This window comes from Pantherophis guttatus, chromosome 1 (genome assembly GCF_059756535.1).
Source record: "Pantherophis guttatus breed Tessera chromosome 1, ASM5975653v1, whole genome shotgun sequence".
Classification (NCBI taxonomy): Eukaryota; Metazoa; Chordata; class Lepidosauria; order Squamata; family Colubridae; genus Pantherophis; species Pantherophis guttatus.
Window position 1 is genome coordinate 55,185,606 of NC_142063.1, and position 26,289 is coordinate 55,211,894.

General features: G+C 38.2%; 1 protein-coding gene across 1 annotated transcript; it reads right to left on the reverse strand.

The window, feature by feature from the left end:
• Window positions 1–303: 303 nt before the first annotated feature.
• On the reverse strand, window positions 304–24,537 carry DLST (dihydrolipoamide S-succinyltransferase). The gene is made up of 15 exons (XM_034418118.3): window positions 24,417–24,537; window positions 19,489–19,522; window positions 17,961–18,009; window positions 16,922–16,977; window positions 16,214–16,288; window positions 15,851–15,906; window positions 14,326–14,437; window positions 13,279–13,428; window positions 12,971–13,056; window positions 11,896–11,993; window positions 8,838–8,968; window positions 6,035–6,108; window positions 3,791–3,874; window positions 2,336–2,503; window positions 304–1,541 (listed from the first exon to the last, which is right to left on the reverse strand). Exons 1-15 carry the CDS (start codon window positions 24,489–24,491, stop codon window positions 1,407–1,409), a joined length of 1,383 nt encoding a protein of 460 aa, XP_034274009.1. The 5' UTR covers window positions 24,492–24,537; the 3' UTR covers window positions 304–1,406.
• Window positions 24,538–26,289: the final 1,752 nt, after the last annotated feature.

Genomic DNA, 26,289 nt, shown 5'->3' on the forward strand with positions numbered 1-26,289 from the left:
AGTCAAATACATTAGAGTTTATTTGTTCATGTTAAACAGAACACACTAATTAGGCCATATTTAAATTCCCTGGGGAAAAGCCAAGTCTCAAGCCTAATAAGTCAACACAATTATATTCGGTTATTTTACTTTTGTGAAATTTCAGCAGTTCAAGATTTCTCACTTAATTAGCTCATCTGGTTAGATTTTAGAGCAAGTGCAGGAACAATTCTCAAGAGCTGCCTGTGGAACATTCAATTTCCCTTCTATGAAAGGCTGGAAAAACTTTTCTAATCAAAGTGAAAATCAGAAACGACACTCATGCATAATTTCTTTGTTTTATTTTGTTTTAAAATCTGTTGTTAAATATTTTAATTACAAGTTCTGTGCAGTGGGCAAGAGTATTAAACCCTGCAGGCACTAGCAACCCTCTTACTCAACAATACATGTGCACACTATTGTACTAAGAATATGTCCCCATGAACCAGCAGTCTTATGTCAGGATATATGCCAGAGACACTCGAGTCCCAACTCACAATACCACACAATCAGGCCAAACCACTGTAGACAAATAGCTGAAGAAGTCAATCAAAGAGAATTGGATGGAATTTAGGACAGTTGTGGAGATTACCCAGTTTGAACTGGTCCCAATTGTAAGAAGGGACACCAATTCTGCCTTATTCAAGTTTTAAAAGTAGCTCTTATCTTTTCCCAATCTGAGTTATACTATGATCTTCCGGTTCTTAAAGAACTGGGGCAGAGAAAAATTCTTGAAAGTCATCCTTAAATTGCCTGATGCTAATAGAGGCTATAAAAAAGTTTGTTGGGTTACGGTCTTAATATCAGAAGTGCCTGTAAAAGCCAAAAAAGCGCCATAAAAATTGGGTAGGAGGGGGTACAATAAATATCTGCTTTTTATTATGGAGGTGGTAAGACCAGGCACTGCATAAAAAATCATGGTAGACAACTCATCTCCCTTGTTAACTTTGCAAAATATAAGTCGTCATATTAAGCAGAAACCCAGCAGCAATTTCTTTTCTGGCATCTTGCCCCAGAGAATGAATTAAAGCTGAAATTTTGTGCAAGACCAGGTTGGGAGGGAAACTCTAGCTAAGAAGGACGTAGTTTCTCCTCCTGCAATAACCTCAGGAAAGAGGCAAGGTTAGACCTATTTGGATTGGACGAGGTGGGCAGGAAGGATAGGCTATACACGAATAGACCAGGACAGCCTTTGATTTATTCTGGGAATAAAGTGAACTCTTCAGAAGAGAGCATGTCTCTTAAATTTCCTTTTAAAACACCTCTTGCAACTAGGGAAGAAAAGACTGGAATGAAGCCCTGCTGATTCCTCAATGTCCTCTGTTTTATCTGCTGGTGCTGTATCCTTGGTCTACTGGATGGGGTGAGATAGGATGTGCTGTGACACTTTATAGGTCAAGCAGTAGAACTCGAGGATCTTCTACCACAGCCTTGATCTTGCGCAGGAAAGTCACTGCCTCCCTCCCATCAATCAACCGGTGATCATAAGTCAGCGCCACAAACATCATTGGTCGCACCTCAACCTAAATTAAGAGAAGTCTCACTGTTAAACTGAACATCATCTTAGTCTCTGCCTCAACTTATTTTCACCTACTGTACTTTATGCTACCCAAGAACCTCAAGTGCCCTTGGAGTCAGCCCCCTTCCGAAAAGTTTGTTTGGCCCTTTAAGAAAGCCTCAAAGACCTGATTCTTCTGCACCAGGCACTCTGTGCTTGGGAGAAGAATCAGGTCTTTGTAATTCTTAATTCTTTGTATCTTGCCCCCAAGGCATTGCTTTATCATTCTTCCTTTGCTTTTTTTATGTTTTTAACCCTTAGTAAAGTAAATAATCCCAGGTTTTTAATCTTTACCAGAATTGCCTGGTAAATAGAGGGCTATATAAACTGAATAAATGGTATCGCTGACTTCTTGGCAAAAAATTTGAGCTTTTAGTAGATCCAAAACCTTTTAAAATCACTTATAGCTCAAAAGAATTCTCTGAACGTGGTTTTGTTTTCTGAAATAAGTCACAAAAGTCAAGTTTTACAGTTAGAATATCTTTTACACTGTTTGATTAAAGCTAACCAATTTTTCCCTTCCTCTCAACTAAAGAATCTTATCAACATTAATATAACCAAATAGGATATACTTTTCCATGAGCAGCATTGAGGAGTTTGATATTCATTTAGATGGCCATTTAAAAATCCACTCTGCTGCTAAAAAAAGAAAAGAAAAAAAAAGCTAAATAAGAGCTAATCATGGAAAAGTGGTTTTCAGTGACTAGGGTAATGTTAAGGGATCCCTAAAACTTTCAGTATCGTCTCCATGGAACATACCTTGCCTCCAATAGCAACAGGCCTGTCAAAGATGCCATGCATGCCCAAGATAGCAGACTGAGGAGGGTTGATGATGGGTGTTCCAAAAAGAGATCCAAATACACCACCGTTGCTGATAGTGAATGTGCCACCATCCATATCCTCAATGGCAAGCTCGTTCTTGCGAGCCTGAAATGAGATTAAAAAAAGACCACAAATGACTTATGCTGGAATATTAAAGAAAATGAGAAAACAATAGTGTCTGGGTGTCAGCTCTCAACAGAACAAACATGGACATTACAAATACCAGCCCTTATCAGAGCAAAGACAATGTGTTACTGTCCCACCTTGATCACTAATAAAATACAGTCGTCCTTCTTCAAAGTTCAGAGTGGCAGAGAATTTGAAAACAATGTATTCAGAAACAATAAGTTTAGAAGATCCTACTGAAGGTTCTGCAAGCTAAGCTGTATGATGAATAGTTAAAAGGATCAGGGCACATTCAGGAGATGAGATGATGGAGACGAAATTTAGCAGTCTTTAATTTCCTGGCCAGATCCAATGGGTTAGAACGAGATCTCGAAAAAAGCTTCCTAACTGTATAAACTGTCAGCCAAGGGTATGGGGTTCTGTATGAAGCAGTGGGTTTTCTTTCACCAAGTTATCAAAGCTTGATGATAATCTGTTAGAGATGCTATGGGCGGATCCTGCACTGAGCAGAGGGCTGATTCGTGGGACATGGTTTTTCCTAGTACAGAACATACACACACAATGTTATTAAGAATGATAAGGATTAACTTGTTCTGCCACAACACTGACATAACCTTTCTGGATATGGTTCTACTATCTGGAAGAAAATCATTTATCTGTTCCTGATACGGGTATAGTTTTAGAATAGTCTGACAAGATCAGTGGCACCAGGCTAGAAACCAGAAAACCAGGAGTTTTATTCCAGCCCTAACTATGAAACCCAGCTGAGTCATCTTTGGCTCACTCTCCCTCAGCTCAATTCATTTCAGAGGGTGGTTGTTATGGTGAAAATGGAAGGAAGAAGTATTAGATACGGTAACTTAACCACCTTGAATTGTTTATTAAAAAATTAATAAAGGTGGGATATAAACAAACAAACAAGAATAAAATAAAAATAGGTTTTATACTGGGTAAGAAGAGGAAAAAAAGTTATTCTCCACACTTGCAGACTTTCTGGAGACATCATTCTGGCTAGTCTTCAAAACAAAATGCTGAACTACCTAGATGCTTATTGGATCAATTAACAATGGAGGAATGTCTTATGTTAACTGTTAAGGTTAATGAAGGTGAAGAATACCCACATACCGTTTGTCTTGTCCTCAATTTGCTGAATGTGAATTTTGATTCTGTTACTTTCAATTTCTGCAAGCTACATACTATTTTTTATTTCTAAAACAATATGTGGATTCTACTGTCTCTTTTGAAGATCCCTTCAGAGTGATTTACCTTCTCTCCCAGCTCATTGATTGCACGCTCAATGTCAGCAAAATTCATTGTTTCTACATTTCTGATGACAGGAACCACTAGACCCTATGGGAAATAAAAACCACTTAGTAACCAACAATATTAATATAATTTCCAAGAAACATAGAAAAAGCTAATTAAGGAGCAGCAATTAAAAAAGCTTTTCTAAAATGATTTCAAACTATAAGTGCTCATTCATATTCTTAGTATGATACAGTATGTTTAATATTTTGAATTTAACATTGAATATATCTCATGTTAGACCAGGAATGTCAAACTAGATTTCATTGAGGGCCGCATCAGGGTTCTGTTTGAACTGGTGTGTGTGTGTGTGTGTGTGTGTGTGTGTGTGTGTATGTGTGTGTGTGTGGCCAGCTCGACATCACTCGTGTTGGAGGTGCCTGTGGTAACCCAAGCGCTCGCCAGAGAAAAGGGACTCCTGAACTCCATTTTCGGCTGCGATAGCCTCCTACAACCCTATGCCAGCAAAAACGGACCTCGGGAGGGCCACACATTTTCGCTGGCAGAGGCACTGTGGGCCAGTCCTTTGTTAGTTTCCAGGGCGGCCCCACGGGCCAGATCTATGCACCCTGTGGGCCGGATCCGGGCCTTGAGTTTGACACCCCTGTGTTAGACCATGGCTACATTTATCTGTAAAGGCAAGGCAGAACTATAGCTTATGAATGAGCAACATGCTGGCACATACTGCTAGACTGGTCCCAACAGCAAGTGAGTCATGGACTTGAACAACTGCCCTGTGGATTTACTGTGAAATGCACACTGGATATTGGGGTTGTTAAGCCAGAGAGAAGGAGCTAAATGGGGAGTAGTCAAACAGAGTGCAAAACTGTAAGAAATCAGGTTTCTACCACCATGGTGTTTTGTCCAAAAACTACTACAGGTAGTCCTTGAGGTACAAATGTACAAATGTAATGGAGCCTGCCAATTACATCTGTAACCTGAGGATTCATAGGAGTGAATCACATAACGTGACTGTGATCACTCCCTGCTTTTGCCCACAAATTTTGCTAATCAAATGTGCAGGTCATTAAGTGCACATGAGGTATCTCAGGTTGGGGAAGCCCATGGGGGCCTAGCGATAGAACAGGTCACCTGCTTCAGATCATCCAAGGCCTCCCCCAACCCACTGAGATACCTCATGCTCCCTCCCCTAGGGTCCCCACAATTGCTTCCCCAACTCATCCTGTCACACCAGGTCACTTACCTTGTGAAGATCTGTCTCCTCATCAGCCTCTCTGCTGTGGTTTCTTTGCCTGCTTGCAGTCTCGGCACAAAAAGCATTTGCAAGCCGACGAGATTTTGGGGCAGCAAAATCGCATTGCTTCAAGCCTCCCATCAGTTTGCAAGCGCTCTTCATGCCAAGACTGGAATGGCACGAAAAGCATTTGCAAGATAATGGGAGCAAGGTGATTTTGCTGCTCCAAAATCTCATTGGCTTGCAAGTGCTCTTCAGCTGGATCTGGTATAGGCCTTGGTTCACAGAGAACAGAGGCCTACACTACTGTAGTGTGAGATCTCATGCTACTGATCTCACATGGTCTCGCATTACAGTACTTTAGGCCTCTTCTCTATGGGGCAAAACGCTTTGCAAGTGAAAAGGCCTTCTCTCTGTTTGCAAAGCCTTTTCCAACGGATCTCATGCAGACCTTGGTTTGTAGATAACGTAGGCCTTAAGTACTGTAGTACAAGATCAGTAGTGCGACATTTTGCGCTTCTGATCTTGTGTGATCTCATACTACTTTAGGCCTCTGTTTTCTGCAAATGCATAGAAGCAGACAAAGGAACTGATAGCTTGCTAGATTGTCACAAGGTGAGTGAGTCTCCACAGGCCCAATGGCTGTGGAGTGCCGGGGCGAGGAATAGGCAGGGCGAAAGTTGCAGTGCCTCTGCTGTCGTTCGTAAGTGTCATTACGACACTTACAAACTGGTGGTGGAACATTCATAACTGAGTCGTAAATACTTTGGGGGGGGCGAGGATATGTCATAACTTCAAACGGTCACTAAGTGAACTGTCATAACTTGGGGATTACCTGTATGCGGTTCATCCTTGTAACCCTCTATCTGTCACTGCAGAGTAAGACAACGTCAATAGGCTCAGCTTCCATTTCATAAAGCCAGCCTTGGTTTACTTCTATCCCTGGCAACCCCTTTTTCATAAACTTGAACGATTACTGGCCAGGTGAAAATTGTCTCCATAATACCTACCCTAGGAGTTGCCACTGCAACACTGATATCCACATATTCTCTGTATACCATTTCTTTGGTTGTATCATCAATCACTAAATTGAAAAAGGAAAGTAGGTGTTACACAGAATAACACCAACAATCAAGACTCGATTTAGAAGAACTACACAATAATGAGAATCAAGGCCTATCCAGTATCTTCCTATTTGTTGCGAATTAGTTCCTTCAGTTTACTTGAAATACTTGAAAGACATATCTATGAATTTTAATTTCACTCAGTTTCTAATTTTTTTTCAGCTGAATTTCACCTCATCCCATTTCTGTATTGCTTATCAAAGACTTGGAAAAATGTCTATGTATTTCTGGGTATATTTTTCTTAAGACTGTATATACTTTCTGCAACATATTTTTGCAATATTCCCTAATGCAAACTTGTCTGTGTATGACAAATATTTTGGGGTCAATGAATATAATTGGAATTTTGACAGTATGTTATAGTGCTCTTAAATATAGTTACTTTTGGAGTGTGGCTTATTGGTTCATGCAATGTTTTCCATAATAGCTGTGTCCCACTCATAAGAAAACTTGCTTACCAACTAGTAAGCTACTGATTTTAATAATTTTAATATAAATATAAAACTATATCTAAATTCATTTCTTCTAGACTCTAAGATGATCTGTACCGCTCAGGGCTACTTTTGTCTTTTTTTTAATGGCAGTATTTATGTATGCATGTATGTATTTTTGGGTTGCACTCTGTGCATTGTTCTTATCTAACAATGACTCTTAAGAACAGCAAACAGCCTGGTCAGCTTCAACACAGCCTGATTTAGCATAAGCAGCTGATTGGCGGTTGGATTAGCCTCCCAGAATACAGCCTATCAGCTGTTCCAGGCTGTGGGGATCGCCACCGCCTGTTACCGCTCATCGCTGCTGCTGCCTGTTGCCGCCTCCGCGCATCCTGTTTTTTGCCTCCGCGCACCCCGTTTTCAACCTCCGCGCATCCTGTTTTTGGCCCATTCCAGGCGGTGGGAATCTTTGCTGCTACCGCCTAGAATGGGAAAAAATGGGACGTGCAGAAGCCAAAAATGGGGTGCATGGAGGCTGAAAATGGGGCGTGCAGAGATGGAGATAGGCAGAAGCAACGATGGGTGGCGACAGGCAGTGGTGATCCCTGCAGCCTGGAACAGCTGATAGGCAGTATTCCGGGTGGCTGATCCAACCGCCAATCAGCTGCTTATGCTAAATCAGGCTGTGTTGAAGCTGACCAGGCTGTTTGCTGTTCTCTGCAAGGAGGTAAATTGCTGGGAGGCAGAGGCCGAAGGGTGGGGCTAGCAGGTGGGTGGGGCTTCAGCAACATTTGCTGTATAAGATGCAGACATTTCCACCCACTTTTTTAAGGGGGGAAAGTGCATCATATACACCAAAAAATATGGGTATTTCAAATATATCCTATTTTTAATGCAGATTTCTAATTTGCATTACAAAATTCAGAAAATAGCAAAGATCAGAATAAAGCTCCGCCAAAAAATCCTAGGAGTATAGTAGATAAGTTGAAACTAGACTGGGAAGTTAAAAACACATCCTGGAAAAAGGCAGGTTAAACCATTCTGTGTTATTACCAAAAACATCTACAAAGGTGAGCCCATGTAGTCACAATGTGTTGAGCTTCTCTCAATTCATTTTTTTTAAAAAGTCTTGCAAAACCTGAAAAACTTTTATGATTTAAACAAATTTTCTCCCATCTTTCATACTGAATGAATATAACTATTACCGGTCATCAATTTGGGAACGGTAGCTATCTCAAGTTTCAAAAAACAAAATTCAAGGCAACACATAAAAGAATTTTATTCCAATCTGGAAAACAGTTTGTAGCTGAAATGTATCCTGCTGCTTCTTCCTTCTTTCAAACTGCTTCACATTTTTCCAAGCTCTCTGATAAGATAGAGCATAAAGTTTTGTCTTATTTAAACAATGTTTGAATAAAGTAAGGAATAGCAGGGTGGAGCTTGTTGGCATCCATTATTTCTTACCTTATTCAAATCATCAGCCAAGTGAGACAAACCTCTGTCCCTCTTCTAAGCCTTCGGTACTTGCTAGAGAGCTTAGAAGACAAGTAGAGTTTCTTTTTACTTGTACAGCAGTTTGGAGATTGGAAGAAAGAGCAGAAGAAAATTTAAAAATGCATGCTTATTATCATACATTTTGCCCTTTTGTTGGGGCCCTCAGTAGTCTCCCATTCCAGTTATTGAAAAGGGGCTGCAAAAGAAAGTCTTGTTGATTCATTATTTCCCCATACTCTAGTACAAGTGAGAGGAATTCCTGCCTCTTTTCCAAAGTTGAACTTTCAAATTAGAAGCCAAGGGGTTCTAATGGAAAAGAAAAATACAGGCAAGGTAGGAAGCCAAGTTAGAACTGCTGCAAATCATGGTGAAAAAAATATGTTTACACAAAATCATAGTGAAAAAATAAGATTCTGCACATCATAGTACAAAAGTAAGTTAGGTTTTTCTCAAAGTGGGAGAGTATCCTCTCAGAGGATACACTGGCAGCCTCAGGAAACAATCATTTCCTAATAAAACCATCTTCATTATTATTGACGAAATGCCCCCAGATGCAAATCAGAGGGTCTTTTTCATCCCCACTTTGATTACTCTTTTGCTGGAAAAAGAGTTTGTTTTAGCACAGGGATTTTTACCTAGCAAGTCCAGGCGACTCAATCAGCAACATAGCAACAAAAGATTTAATTAAAAAGAGGACAAATCCCAGCTACATATATACTTGGTTTGTCTTCTACTCAGAAATGTAAGCCCTGGCTTCTTACCTGCATTCACAACAGGCTGCTCTTGCAAAGCAAAGGCTGCAGCTTTCACAAAGGCAGACATAAAACCTAATTTCATATTGTGCTTCTTCAGGAAGCTCTCCCTGTGCCGGGCTCTCATTTCCTGGATGTTACTGCAAATATCATCATAAGAATATTTACCACAAATTTTACAAAAGATTTTCAAATCTGCAGTACATTTCACCTGGTATTTATTTATGTATTGATTTGCGTCTCAAACATGCCATGTGTGTTTTTTTAATGCAAATACAAAAGCCTCACACAAGAAGTGACACTATTATCAACAATGCATATTCAAAACTCAGACTGAGTGGCATATTTTCCAAATGGATACCAAGATTTTTAATAGCTTCTGTATTCTTAAAACTACTACCAATATATCAAGACTAATGTTAATGTTCAAGGACACAATAATTCAGCTTTGTTTTCAAGAATGAATATCATAATTAGTGAACTTTTTAAAAATAATAAACAAATCAATGTAATCTGCTTTGATAAATAAATTACTGTGATAAATAAATCACAGGAAGTAATAGGTAAAAATTTGTTACAGAACTTCAGCATCAGAAATAACTATGCCTTCCAAATGGGTTTTTATTTAATAACCTTAACCACAGTAAATATTGGATTGTTTTTACTAAGGCTTCATTAAATGTCCTGCAATCACATCTGTTGAGGTATTCATACTGTATAAAGATTTGGTGCAATAATGTAAGAGATTCAGTGGAATATATTCTCCTGGTTTTTAAATTTAATATGGAAGTTTCCCAAAGATCTTCTTCTGCTTTTATTAAAAATAACCAATCATGGTAAGTTTTTGCTGTCTTGCAATAGCCAAATATCTGATGTTGGTTACCAAAATAAGGATTCAGCTAATAAGGTACTTAGAAAAGATTGAAAATTATTAATAATGTTAAATATTTACAGTTTAATGTTTTCTTTCTATTCCTTAAAATAATATATTCAGTAATGTTTATACTTTATTTCATACTGAATCTTTCAACCATAGTAACTTATTACAGTCCATACATAAACATCAGTCAGAATCTGTTCCTACACAAGGAAAGTGCGCCCTAAATTTCTCATGATTATTCAATCTAGGATCATAAATCACAAAATAAGTATACAAAAAAGGGAATGGGTCTAGAGCAGGGGTGTCAAACTTGTGTTGTCACGGTGTCGTCACGTGACCAATTGTGACTTTCCCCCCTTCACTAAACCAGGCGTGGGGCGTGGCCAGCATGTGACGCATCTGGACCGTGGGCCGCAAGTTTGACACCTCTGGTCTAAAGGAAAGGGAAGACTGAAAAAGTTGAGATTGTTGAGTTCCTCAAAAAGAGAGAATGTCCAAGACTGAAGATAAAATACCAAGTCAAGATACAATACCAAGTCAAGAACTCTCCTGGAAAGATTGATTTTCCAGAAACTTTAGTATAAGATATATTAGAATAAGATTAAAATTTTTGTATTTTTATGTAGGCTTTTATCTACCGTAGAAAATTTTATATTTGCATTTATTTAAAAAGGATCTAAAAAAAAGAAATAGCATGCCCATTTCTTTGGTCAGACTTAAAGCAAACTACCCAAGTATGGGAATAGGGCCTTTCGAAGTCTCCAATGTAACGGCATTTTGAAAACATCTTTAATCAGAACAGAAAACAGCAATTTCCCTTGTTCACTTACTGGAAGAGAAGCCAGTCATACAAATTAAACTGAATAATTGTGTCATATAATTCTAGATAGATACTGAAGTTTCAACCTTCATCATCAATCTCCTAGACAATATGGCTTTAGAGAGGCAGTTTTTAGCAAACAGAAATGTCCCTCTGGGTTTAGTCTGTTTATTTTTTCTGTGCCAAATCTCATTTAGAGCTAGGGTTACTGTTCAAAGACATTACCGCCTCCCAAGATACAAGATCTGTAGGTATGAAGTGGTGGCTGAAAAGAGGAAGCCATCAAGAACAGGCTTCACGGCAGACACTGACCCCGAATCGGGAAGCAAAAGGCCTCAGTCTCAATCCTTGCAAGTCAGCTCTATGGAATACCGCCAGTCGGTAATCAATGCAAAACATATTACTGATTGCAACAAGAGCACAAGGCCAGAGTAAAGTGACACTTCCATTAGTCTCTAATAGGAGATAAGCTGCATCACTTCCTTTCCAATCATGACTATTTTGCCAACCTTAATATTCTAAGCACAAAATATTTACATGTTTTGCTTTAAGGAGGAGGATAAGATTTCATGGGGCAATTTGATTTGGGCATCATTTCCCTAATGCACTGAAACATAAGCTTCCCCCTCCTCAAATCCATTAGTGCTCAGATCACCCAAGCACTCGGCTTGAACACTGGTGGCTCCCCCACCTCAAATACCGACATTAAACTTCAATGAGCGCTCCAGAACCGCTAAACTAATTGAATTCTTCCTATAAGCACCTCAACAATAACTAATTAGAGATGACAAGAATGGTAAGTACAAGAATGGTACGAACTCAAGCAAAGATTGTGTAAATTATTCACAGCTGCAGAGAAGAAACCTGCCTCCTCTCCTGCTCTACCATAAAGCTGTCAGTGAAAAACTCAGCAAATCTCCATCCTAATGTACAAATAGGTATCTGGTTCTAAATAGAAAATAATTCTTTTACTGGAATTCATGTATCATTCCATCTTAATAAAACTTGCAAAAAAAAGAACTTTGTTTTGTTTGGGGTTCCTGCTTGGAAGAAAAACACTCTCAACTGAGACAGCTACCAAAAGTCTGGTATAATGCTATTATCAATACAGGAACTCTAAATTTTTAATAGAAAAAATAACAAGATTAGATATTTTTGTCAGCAAGAGATGTAATAACAGGTTCCATGTAGTTTCTAACATCATGTAATATCACTTTCCCCACAAAGCTAGCCAAAATAATCAGCTTGTAACATTAATAAAGCTTTTTTAAAAAAGCACCCAAATACAGGGTGAGTCAGATTGAAGAATCTCAAACAATGAAGTCAAAATCCAGGCATTCTTATGCTGAATGAGAGCAAAGCCCTACCTCATGTCAATTTCATTGAAAGTGGTCAGCATGGCACATGTATTCTGGGCCTCTTTCAGGCGCTGAGCAATGCGTTGACGCATTCTGTTCATCTTTACCTGAAGACAGAAATAAACCATAGAAAAATAGTGAAGACCCTGAACAAATTAAAAGTGTGCCCTTTTTTTCCTCTCTTCCTGATGAACACATCAGAATAATTTATCTACACATAATGGGTTATCTTTGAGCAGTGAATCCAAAAGTTAATCAAAACTCATTTTTAGCCTAAAATAATTGCCCAGTTGACACACACACACACACACACACACACACACACACACCAACAACAAATGATATCATAAGGCATCGCAAGTCAAATTGCTATAAAAAAGAAGTTGTACGACATAGGAGTTTATCTCTGAAACCTCAAGAAAGCTAGCAGGATAGATTTTAAGAAGCTAAATTTCAAACATTCACAAAAGTGGTACTTGCTAAAGTGGTTTGTGATTTCCACTACAGGTAATTGCGACTTATGACTTATTGAGCCTGACAATTACGGTCGTAAGTCAGGATGAAGCGAGTCATCACATGTCCTTTTTTGAGGTAGTTATTAAGTGAACATTGTGATCATAAAGCATATGCCAGGGTCATTGGAAGTAAACACCAATTCCAGAAAAAAACTTAGTAAATTGCATTCACATGATGGGGAGGGAGGAAGAAGCTGAAAACAACTGTATATGTGGACTGGTTGCCAAGTGCTCAAAATGCAGTCACAGTCGCCCCCCCCCCCCCTCATAACATTCAAAACTAGGTCATAAGTAGTTTTTGGGAGTTCAGTCATAAGTGGCCTGTTGTAAATCGACAATTACCTGTACTGACCACCTGTTTTAGAGACCACTGAGTAAGAACATTCATGAATGAAGAACTTTCTTGGGTTCAGCCATTGCCCTTAACTCTTTAGTGTTACTTTGTTGCAGCCTTTCATGAGGCTCTTATGAAAATATTTTCTATTCTGCCTCAATGTTATCATATTTCAATTCCTTACAGAAATGAATATTCACATCATATCCCATCAGACTGAGAAACCTCCAAGTACCCTTTGTTCCAATCTGGCACCTTTGCCAGTCCCAGGTTCCACAGCAGGAGAAGCTGTTGGCACTGCAGTTGGCTTTATTGCAGACACTGAAAGTCAATGGAAAAATAAAATGTCAGGGGATTAAGCAAGCAGGGATCATGTCCTTGACTAAAATGAGTCAACACCAATGCTCTGAATGTAAATGAAAGATTCAGTTTGGGGATAATGCCTCTAACTATGTATCATTTCACAATTTTAAGTGAAATTAAGTTCTGAGGACCCTTTGTTATATAGGTGGGAAAGCAAGAACAAGAACATTGTGATCTCACCTGGTTTAGCATCAACAGGAAGGGCTGACACTGGGGGCACTGGAGGCATTGTAGTGGGAATTGGTGCTGCAGAGGGAGGTGTTGGTGGTGCTGCAGGAGCCACAGGCTCTGTTGTAGGGGCTGTTGCTGGCTTGGCTTTGGCAGGTGCAGCTTAGTAAAAAAAAATATATGAAAAAGTATTACATATATGGATAATAGGAACGTATTTTTCCCAAGCAAATGGTTCTAGCAAAAAAGTACTTGGGCCAGAATCCACATCAATAAACTTAGAAGGTGCTCTATCTTTCCATTAATGGCATTCATAAAGTAAACTATTGACATGCCACACAATGCAGAAGGTGTATGCTTAAGTAGCAAAATGTGTGGCAAACCTATTTCTATTAAACACAGTAGGACTCTAAAGCCCTAAAATCATCTATTTCTACAGGACCCAATGGAATTACCATCTGAAGCCATGTCCCTAGCCTTAACTGTCTGACAGAATCAAGAAAGAGATCCTATTTTAAATATCTATTTTATTACATTGCTTACTCTATTGAGTATATACTCTAGATATAACAAAGCCCATAATTAGATGTGATCCTACAGACTATGTTCCAAATTGTTCATCAATGCAAGTAAGATAGTAATAATTTTATGCCCTTTTTCTTCGCTTTATTTCCACATTCAGTTTATGGCAGAGAACATGCAACCTTCATTTTTGGTCATTTCATAAAGTACTTAAGATCAGATTCACCAATGTAAGTCCTTCACCTGAAACTCAGATTTCTTGTCTATGGCAGTTTTCATTAGGGGAAAAAAGCTGCCCTTGCTTGTGCATTGAGCATTCCCACATTTTACATTGTGAACAAATTTTATAATCAATTCCCTATACTTCCCATTTACAATGCATTAATATGAAAAATTGATGCCATAAGGATGAAAAACAACCTAATTTATGTAATTTATATTTTAATTTATACTGCAATTGCATAATGACGTAAGATGAATAGTAACTAACCTAAGTCACCCAGATAAACAACTTTTGATCATATAATCCAAATTTACCTCCAGTTTTCCTGAGTTTAAATAAAGGTGTTCCTCCTTCTACTTTCCCTCCATCAGGGACAAGAAGAGCTTCAATTACACCAGCTGCTGGAGCTGGAACCTGCACAGATGTCTATATAGAAAAAATAAATAGCCATTGAACATAAGAGGGAGATAAATAAACAAAAAGATCTGGTCTTGAAGAGACATGAATGCTACGTTCATAGAATACCTCAACAAAAATAATGAAAACAAACTCAGTTCCATGCAAACATCACAACCTAATCAACATACAGGAAATCAACCTGCTGAATTTAACTCTCATTTAAAATAATTCTTTACAGAGTCATTAAATTCCTGAATGAAATCAGTGATATAATGTTTAAGAATCAACTTTCATTCTGGTGCAGAAAATCCAAGAAAGGTGAAGGACATTACACTCTTAACTGAAAGTTAAGAATGCTCTTTATATTCAAAAGTTACATTATTAAATTTAGTTTATCTGTTTCTACTCAGAATAGTATAATATAGGGGTTATCAGAAAATAGTTCATGAAGTACTGATAAAAGTAATTTGTAATTTATCAACAGAACGGTTTGAATTCTAGTTGTTTAGAAATAGCAGCAGCAATATTTCTCCAGATACTCAAAAAAAGTTAAGATTGTTGAAATAAAGAAACCTTGACAAATAAAAGTGTGTGGAATGACTATTTTGCAAGTTTGGAATGCTCCAATGGATAAAGCACCAAACTAGAACAGCAGAGTCCATTCAACAAATCTTGATTCAACTCTAACTTTTAAAAATGGGAGAAGAGCTATATATACTACAGTATTTTTAATTCTTTGATGGAAAGGACAGTACGGAAAGCATGATGCATCTGATGATGCTTTCTACCCACAAAGCCCTACACGGCAAAAGGTCCTGTTATTTGAAGGACCACCTATGGTTTCTGCTTGTCTAGTATGATCTGACAGAGTGGGTACACCCTAAGGTTCCTGAATTAAACAGGGACTCAGAAAACATGACTTCTCTGTAGCAGTGCCAGCTATCTGAAATGAGGTTTCCCCCTTGAGATCCACATAGTTCCCACCTTGATAATGTTTTGCAAGACTTGAAAAACTGGCTATGTACTCAGGACTTGGGGTAGGGTGGATGAGATTCTTCTGTATGTCATATTTTTTGTTGACTGGTTTGCCATCTTGTAATTATTTTGTAGCTACATTTCTACTTATTTCTGTTAATTCTTTGCATTCTGTTATTTTTATGTTATTCTCATTGTCGTGAGCTGTCTAGAAACAACTGGAGTCAGCTGGCATCAAAATTTAATCAATTAATCTGAGTAAATAGTACAGATCTGCAGTTAGGGATTCTCACGACTCTGTTAAGGCCAATAGATTTCATAAATTCAAAACATTTCTTCCCTGGGCAACAATGTCATTTTGTCTCTGGGGATAATCATTATCATGAATAAGATGACAACATATTTAGAATTGCTTTTAGTGAAATGGTGGCTATACAAATTTGATTACTAAATTTAAAAAATTACCTTGTCGGTTTCAATCTCACATACCACTTCATCTTCTCTTACAGTATCCCCAACAGCTAAAAAATGAAGAGAACAGGACTTAAACAAGGAGTTATGTTGTGGCATTTCCTTCCCTAATTTTTATAAACAACTCCTTAAGGTAGACTTAAAACATCAACACGGGCTAAGGAGGCATATTTTATTTTGTAAGCAACTGAACTAGTAACCAATAACAAGTCTGATCAATCTTCACCTACATAATAAGAGTATTCAGAACATTTTTTATTACTTGAATGTTTAACATATTTTCCTAACAGGCTATGAAAAACTTATCATGGGATGGGGAAAAGATGAGAGTGACTAAAGAGAAAAAAATCCTCTTACCTTTCTCCCACCTGACATCTCCCTCTGTGACAGATTCTGCAAATGCTGGTGTGTTCACGGTGACAACTTCCTCCCCTGTGAAAGATACATGTAATAAAATGCTTCACATTTTGGCATTTCAGCCCTTGGGAGCAATGAATAAATACAATTTAGAGAAAATGCAAATAATAAAGAGAAAGAGTGTCATAATTTAAATAATTCCAGTTCTTATCAGATGTGTAGACCATCTCCTAGCATTCAACAAGCAGCATGGCTATTACTAGGAATTATTTTTTTCCTATCTAGAAGGAAGCTACCATATTACTTCTGTTTGAAGCCACTTCTCTCGTTTTTTGATAATTATTTTTTCTCTCCCATAAAACTGCAATTGGTTGGCCAGCCAATGAAATTAGTCATCATTTATTCAAACTGATCAAAATAATATACTAAAAGGACAAACCATAGATTTCTCAGGTCAGTAGTCCTATATTGTTCTGGATAACATTCATGCATTGATGATTCCCTTAAAAATATTGCTTGAAGAAGAAAAATGCAGAAATGATGCATTATACCAGAAGCTAACTATCCGTGGCATAAAAAACATACATTAAGTCTTACTTAAGATTAGGAAAGATATAAATTAGGGAACAAGGTCACATGATTTTACTAGGAAGAAAATTGACATGTAGATCAAACATTCCACTGCCTGCGGGCATCTGGCTTACTTACTGCATACTTTTGAAGTTCTGAAATAACGGATAGTGAAGACACGAGAACCATTTAGCCTGTAGAGCAAGAAAAGCAATATCAGTGTATAAGTAGTACAGATTTGTATTTGCTGTCTTGATTGGCTTGACTGTCAATCAATCAGTAGTCTCACCAATATTTTTAACTTGCTCACTGATTCATATACCTGGAGGCACAATCCTAAAGCATATCAGGAAGGGGCAGCTTGTGACTAAATTAATCTGTCTGTGTATACATGTATATAAGTGAACAAAACACCACACACACACAAACATGCCCTGTTTCCCCCAAAATAAGACATCCCCTGATAATAAGCCCAATCGGGCTTTTCAGCGCGTGGCAATAAGGCCAAGCGCTTATTTCAGGGTTCAAAAAAATATAAGACAGGGTCTTATTTTTGGGGAAACACGGTATATGTATATATATATATATATATATATATCTTTTTCTCTACCACATTTTCCAATAATGATGAGGCTCCCTTGAATATCAGCTCACATTTGATAATTGGTTGGATGAGGGAAAACAGTATAAAATCAAATCCTGGCAAGATGGAACTGCTCACTGTAACTCCAGAGATCCAACCTTTTCCCAAATGGAGAGATGAAATGCAGGTATGCTATGATTTATCAGATTGCACATTAGACCATAAATAATCGCAATTAGGGATTTGGTATTTACATTGCAGACTGAATTAATTCCACATTCAGAAATCTCAAAAGTATTTTTTTTAAAGATTTGGAAACAGGAGGGTAGATAGGAGATCAATATTCTAGCTATCATGTTATACCATGTGAACTACTTAAATAAAAGGTAAAACATAGACTACATAGATAATAACGTAATTCAAATATGCAAATAGCTTTAAAATTCTGTTATTCTTGGTTCAATCATGTCTGATTTGCTCTGGCATAAGGTATTTTCAACCAGCCTTCCTGCAAGTATAATCTAATTAACAATTGGTTCGGTAGCAATTAAGTTGTGCCAATTCACTTGCTGACTTCATAAGTTAGATACTTACAAATGCTTCCTGCTGTTGGCATATACCAGAGCCTGGCATCGAGAAACCCCTGTAAAGCAGATAGCACTTTAACTAAGTATCAGGTTATCAAGTCACTTAGTACAGTCAGGTATAGAAAAGACAAGGAGATTTAAATGGCATAAAAGTCAGAAAGGAAAAGTGTTGATTGTCACTAAAAAAAAAAACTATAGCTGTTCATACACAACAATTAATATATTTTTATAAAGCCAGCCACATATTATAAAGTTTCCCAAAGAGATAGATAAAGTTAATGTCTATTAAGAAATAAAAGAATATGCTGATGCTACCCAGATTAAGTAATGAAAATAAAAAAAATGCTACAGAATCACTCTGGTATATAGGTAGCTTTAAAGGCACAGTGATGTTTCTAGGCTTTTTTTAGCAATCACACTGCATGGGTCATCTCATTAATGCAATAATTTGCTATTCAACAATTGGCTTGTAAATGACCATTGTTAGTATCATTAATGTTTGTACTTTCCTACTAACCTACTGTATATAATTTCTCTAGCAAACAATGACTCCATCCATCCATCCATCCATCCATCCATCCATCCATCCCAGGATATCATATCATGTCTCTGATAAAATGGACTCTTGTCCTTAGTGGTTTCTGTCAAAGTAAATTCACTAAATTCTTAAGTGCCCACAACACTTTGCTACTGCTGCAACTGACTATCATGAGTCTTCCCTCCTCCAATAATAACCATGTTTACAACAAAGTGGCCCAGAAAAAAATATATTGGAAATGTTATTTGGAAGATATTGGTTATGATTTATTAAATCATCTGGAAAAATAATAGGAGGCTCCAAATATCTATAAACCAAACACTGATTTAAACTAATTTGTTGCTCAAGTAGTAGTGAACCTATGAATACTTACACTCAGCAAGTTACGCCAACATTTATTATCGCACATGTGCTTTTGCAGGATTTAGCAATGCTTTCCAAAAATTAGTAGAATGAGGATAAACACAAAACTTGATTTGACTTAATTAAAAATTAAATGGAGTAAAAATGCTTAATAAATATATGATTGGAAAAAGGTGCTTTTTAGATGAGAGCATCTTGAACACAATCTCAACCAAATGAATCAGAAATACATGATAGCCGTTTTCCTTTTCATATACTGGTATATAAATGTGCACTGAACAGATTAGAATTAGTATTTGCCACTGTCCATTCGTAGATCTTAAGCAGAAACATCCTTTACTTAATACTGAAGTTACCAGGAGTTGAAAAAAAATGTTACTTTTAGGTTATTCCTTGTTTATATTACTCTACTTCTGGAAAGGATTTCCTCATTGGTTGAACTGGCTATTTATTCTACAGAACTATTCTCTGGCCTCTCTACCAACACATGCAGATTTTTTTCATATTATTTTTAACCATTTAATAGCCGGCTTATTAAAACAGATTTTATGTCTTATTGTATTCTCTAGCAAAATGTTGATGATATTTTTCTCATTACAGCATTATGAAATGCCCAATCCTACATAAAACTCACCAGAGAGCCAACGCTTTGCCTGTGGACAGTTTCCCTGCCAAAAAAAAAAAATAATACAAATCACCAATGCAGAGAGATGTTAGAAGTAATTTGACATGCCCCAAGTCTCACAGAATTCAGTAAGATTTATTCCATGCAACATAGAACGAGTAACTGCAATATTGATCTAGTTCATACAACATGCAAAAGAAAACCTATCTTTTTATGTATAATTTAAAATATTTTGTGAACCGGCCATTATAATTTGCAAACTACACTTTATGACTTAATTCTGTGTCATTTCTGTTGTTAGTCAACAAACCATGGTCAAAACAATTTATTGCTTAACATGGGAAATAAAATTCTACACTGTCAATATGACATGCCTTTTAAGCTTCTATATAAGACTGCTCTATATTGCAGAGTTGAAATTCTTGGATTTAAACAATTATTGACACAAATTATTTTAAGATGTAAGATTATGATTCTTTGATTATATTCACATTACTCGTTATACCATGTTTTGCTTGGCCATAGGTTACTGAACATACCTTAACCATCAGCATTTCCATATGTTAAACCAGAATTGCCAGATACAGAGTCAAGATACTGCTCCAGGCTCCAGTGTGCCCTCAAATATATTCTTCCTTCCTTGAATATTTCATTTTTTAAAAAGAAGTACAAAAAGTTTGTATGCTGAAATGAAAAGTCTCAGCTGCCAACAATATCTTTCTCTCTAAAAAAATGGTTCAGAACTCCATATGGGAATCATAAGCTTTCTTTGTAAATAAAGATATACTTTGTTTGGAAATGTGTCCATCTGCCCTGCCCCAACCAACAAGTTGGGAAAATGGCATTCTAGTAGCTCTGTGCTTAAATGGTTCATCCAGCAGAGCCACTCACACGGCCCAATTCCAAATAGGCCATGGGCCAGTAGTGGACCATGGCCAGGGGTTGGTGACCCCTGAGTTAGTGTACGTAAACTTACAAAGTTTATAGACATTCTTTTCAGCTAATAATTTTAGCATCCATTATTTACATAATCTCATCATTTTTTATTTCATGGCATAGATTTCCATGATTTAAAAATAGTCCATCCAAAACACTTTTAAAATAAAATGTGGAATATTCAATAAAAAACAGAACAAACTAGAACTAAATTAATTACTTATAGGAGGAGCTGTGGTGGCAATATGTTGACTTTGTAAACTGCTCAGAGAGTGCTGTAAAGCACTATGGAGTGATGTATAAATCTAAGCTCTATTGCTATTGTTAGTTGGGTAAGAATATTATTCTTTCCTTCTCAATAAGCCCACAAGAATTCCAGCCAAATTTATCATTTCTCATTAGCTTTACAACGAATAAATTTCTAACAAGTAACAATGCAATCCAATGCAACCATTTCTGTTGAATCGTCTGGTTCAACCCTCTTCAATGTGTAGAAAAACCAATTAAAGCACCTTTAATGTGACTCTCTTTTTAAAACATGCTGAGATGGAGGACCCACAACCCCCACAGAGGCTGCTCTACTGTAGTAGCATAGATCTTATATAAGGAAGATATTTTTTTTGTATAAAAAAAATGAAAAAAGTCCTTAGCTTTCTTCCCTACAGCAACTTCTTTTAAGTACAGGTATCCTCGACTTACAACCACAATCGAATCCAAAATCTCTGCTGTTAAGCAAGACAGTTGTTAAGTGAATTTTGCGCCATTTTAGGACCTTTCTTGCCATAGTTGTTAAGTGAATCTGGCTCCCCTGATGACTTTTCTTGTCAGAAGGTCACAAAAGATGATCACATGATCCTGGGACATTACAACCATCATAAATAGATGCCAGGTGCCAAGTGTCTTAATTTTGATCATGTGACCATGGGGATGCTACCACGGTCATAAGTGTAAAAAATGGTCATAAATCCCTTTTTCCAATAATTTGAACTTTGAATGATCACTAAATGAATGATTGTAAGTTGAAAACTACCTGTACCTGAACACTGATGCCATGTCTCCTTGTAATCTCTTCTCAAGATTGAACACCACAAGTTTCTTTAGCTTGTCCTCATATGACATGTTCTCAAGTCCCTTATCATCTTTGTTCTGTTCTTTTAAACTATTCCAACAATGTACTTCCAGAAAGTAGAATCATATGTAGTATGAACCATACATAGGGTCTCCAAGCAGGGTCTTATCAATACAGAAGGAAATAAGAACTTTGTATCTTTGATAAGATGCTTTTTCTGATTCAGTCCAGAATTGCAAGTTCATATTAATCTTTCTAATTGTTGATGACCACACTCAAGTCCCACTTTGATCTAATGCTTCCAAACAATAAATTCTTCATCTTGTACATCTGCTCTATATATTTTGTCTCTAAATATAATGCCCTGTATTTCTCCTACTAGGAGGACACTGTTCCTTCTAACTCAACCAGATGAGTTGGCAATTTTGTTCCATCTGAGTGTTGGCCAGATCACCTTTTTTTGTGTCACCCACTTATCAAAACTGTTATCCAGCTGATTCATTAAAAATGGAATGATACTGCCCCTAGGAAAATCTCTGCAGAACTCCATTCATTTTCAACTCAGCACAGAATCATTAGTGCTGACTTTTATGAGTGGGGTCAGCCACTCACAACTATCCTTACTGTAGTGCTATGCAAACTATACTTCAAAAACTTGTTGATGAGAATGTCATATGAAGATTGTCAAAAGCTTTGCTGAAATAGACGGATTATATCCACAACATTCCCCTCGTCTGCTAAGCCATTTTATCATACCATGTCTTCCTCACTTATGGAAGATACTATCTACACATTCATGAAGTTTGAGAAAACAGATCCATGGATTATGTGCCATCAAGATATGTTTAGTGACTAAACAGACTTTGTGCAAGATGATAGATGGTATATCATCCTAAATGTAGATGACAACTACAACATCCATCTAAGCTCTCAATATATTATTTCATTATTTAATGTTTTTAAATTGTTTTTAAATTTTATATGTTATGTTTTACCATGGCTGTTCACCGCCCTGAGTCCTGTTGGAGAAGGGCGGTATACAAATTAAATAAATAAAATAAAATAAATAAAAAATATTATAGTCACATTCTAATCTAGCAGATTCTGTACTTTCCATTTTTTCTTCTACTTGTAGAAAACTCAATGATCCTACAACCAACGTATGCAGCCCTCCCAAACTCTGTTTTCACTGCCAGAGGGTTGCAGAAGGCCATGGTAGCTGAAAACGGAGATCGTTTTCCCTGGCAGACCACTCAGGCCACCACAGGCGCCCCCGATATGAGTGACATCAAGCTGGCCACGTCCACCCTGGCTGTACCCAAGGTCAGACACAACCCTGATGTGGCCCTCAATGAAATCGAGTTTGACACCCCTGCTCTAGAACATTACATTTAGCCTTGCAGATGCCTTCCTTTTTAAATAAATTATATATAATATATATAAAAATTATCTAATAATATATTTATACAATACATAGGCTGCCCAATTGCCAATGTCTCTGGGAAGCATACAATTAAGAAAAAAATTGCAAAGAAGAAATCATAAATGTCCCTCTAAACAACATATAATAAAAAAGAAATTTATCTAATAGGTTCCCTTTTCATTCTGTCACAAAGCCTGGGAGAACATGACCAATCTGGACCAATCCTTATTTACCTGTAGTCCAGTACTCTTTACTTTTTAAAACTACTTTTTAGGTCTTTCTGGACACACAAATTATTCTTCATGTATAATAGTGATTTAGAGGGTCTGCTATAATTTAATCATCATTGTTATCACATATTATAATAATATTAAGAAAAGGCTTTATATTATCTCTCAATATGGACTGAACAGTGCTATATGAAAATATACTAAGTTTCCAGTTAAGAAACGGGCTACATCCCAATAAAAGTTTTTCTTAGCACTTCTTAAAATACACTGTTGTACAAGAATGAAGAAAATATACTGGAGACCAGACAACAATTGCACTTTACAGGGATGCTGCTAAAGAGCAGTGTGCTAGCCTTACAGAGCTTTATGAATCCATTTGGAAATACATCTGAAAGGTATCTTTTTTTACAGTTATCTATTTATATTTCATATTTTTAAACCTCCCACCTCCCTCAAAGAGTACAGAGTATGTACACAGTACAAACTTGATGCCACAGCATAATAATTTGCAGGCGCGCAATATCGGCAACCCTCCCTAAGCATATTTGAAAATATTTAAATTTGCTTTAAAAAGGGAGATTAAATTAAAAAAAGGAATGAAACATGAAAGACAGCTGGGTGACCTTGGGCCAGTCTCTCTCTCTCTCTCTCTCTACTCAGTCCACCTCACAGGGTTGTTGTGTGGAGGAAAATAGGAGAAGGAAGGTGCTTTTGGATACGTTCGCCAATTAAAGTTTCCCTGCAGAGATCCGTGCTAGGAGGGCAACTGGGGGTCAAATGACTAGAATTCTTTATTTAAAACCCCTCCGTTTCTCTTGCACGTTCTGGGCCAAGAGGAACCTCACCGTATTTCATTCAACCTTCAGAGCCACCTTCGCGCCGGGCAAGTTTCCTTTGCGAGCCTCGGTCTTGAGAAGCCCCAAGATTCCCAACCCCACTTCACCCCCTTTTCAAACAGAACTTCGCCCGTTCAACGTGGTTTGCCTCAACCTGGGAAGACTCTGTGTCCTTGCTAACCAGCTGGGCGTGGACCTTCGGGGAGGCACCTTAGAAATCAAGCCGCTATTCCTCTCGCACTTATTATAATCAAGCGCCGGCTAAAAAAAAAAAAAGTATGTGTGTGTGTGTGTAATAAAGGCCGGCGGTCTTCTCTCCGCTGCCCCCCGGCCACCCCCTCCCGGTGTCCTTGGAGCCGGCTCCCGCCCCCCCCCCATCTCAGCCGCTGGATCCCAAGCGGAGCGACCTCCCTGACAGCCTTCCGTTCCTGCCCGCGAGCTACCTGCTGAACAGCGCAGAGCGAACGGCCGAACACCCGGGTGAAGCAACGAGCCCGAACTAGAGAAACTAACAGCATCGCGGCGGCCAACAACGGCAAAAGAAGGAATTCCAGGGCGCGCGCCGGAACCAGGCCCCGGCGGAGGCCGGATGCCAGTTGGGACCGACCAACAGTAGGCCAGCGGTAGGGGGAGAATCAAACGGGACGTACCAATCGAGGCGAACCGAGGGAGCCGCGGATAGGCTGAATCGTCGGTTAAGAAGAGCCAAGAGGGAAGAGGAAGGGGGGGGGGTTGTGTTGGAGATGGGCGTCTTAGGTGCGGAGTTGGTCCTTGAGCGGTGTGTAACTTCTGTATGGAAAGTCATTTTTTTCCCCCTCAGAAAGTGGAGGGAAAGTCGCCTGCGAGAAGCAACGAAGGAAGCCTCTGCTTTAAACCGGATGACCGTTGTGAAACAAGCCGCTTCTTACACGGACAATATAACCGAAAAGGAGCAATGCATTTTTAATCCGACCCTCAGATTTTAGGAAGGGTGGATCTACATAGGCGTCTATATGGGGAGGGAATATGACGAAATGTGCGCTGTGGCTTCACCAGGCAAACCTCCAGCAGCAGAGCGGGCAGCAGACGATGTGCGGGTCTCTGTACCGATCGCTGTCGAGCCCGGGCCCTCAGGCTGATGAGACGGGCTCTCATTAGCATTTTGATTGCCATTTCCCTTCCTCTCCCACTGAGCATCACCCGCCAGCGGAGAAAAACAGCCGACTGTTCTGAAGGTGGGGTGGGAGGAGGATCGGTGTGCCTAGGTGGCTGCTCCGAATGGGCCATGTTGTCGCTTGTCTGTCAAAGGGCACTACTGCAGTGTGTCCAGAAATAGCCTGGCTGACACCTGCAGAGGAAAGTGGGCACAAGAAAGTTAAAGCTCTCCCTTTTAAATTTTTAAATCGTTTAATTTGTTTATAAATTGGGTGTTTTAAATTTGTTTTGGCCAAAAAATTTAATAATTTTAATGGATTTTTAATGTTTGTATTATCTGTATTTTATCTTGGCTGTTCACCGCCCTGAGTCCTTCGGGAGTAGGGCGGTATAGAAATTTGATAATAAATAAATAAATAAATAAATAATAAAGCAGTTACTTAAAGTTAAAAGTACAACCATGCAGTTGTAAACCCACTTCTTTTAGCATGTGTTCCACAAAAACGAGTTACAGTATTGACTGCATGGTTGTGGCTGACATGTTGACTTTTTCAACCCCCACGGATGTCCCTGATGATGCTGGCAGCAAGTGACCATAGCTAGTGTTGGAAATAGTCAAAATGGCATCCACCCCACCCCAGTAATGTAAACAGTATAAAATAGAACCACGCAAAAACTTTGTGTTGGCAGAAGCAGGAGAAAATCTGCAATGCATTGATTGTGGACATAATCAGCAAGACAGAAGTTGTGTATTTGGAATAGCAGCCAAAGCCAGCGCAACAGTTTGTTATCTGTAACAATATTGTAATTCATAGTATAGTATGTTATTAGGGTATGCGAAATAATAACACTTTTCCCACAGAAGCTTTCATTTTTCTATGCATCTGTTTGTCACAAAATATCCACTAAAGACAAACATTCTAGGAACAATGATTCTTAACCAATAATACTATTTGTCCAGGTCTCCTCTCCTCTCCTCTCCTCTCCTCTCCTCTCCTCTCCTACTCTACTCTACTCTACTCTACTCTACTCTACTCTACTCTACTCTACTCTAGTGTGTGTATATCTACATATGTGTATACACACACACACACACTTTTTCTTCAGAACTATAGCATCTCAAGCCTTCCTGTGTACTGAGAAGATGCAATAGAAGACATGGATTTTGGTTTCTTTTGCATA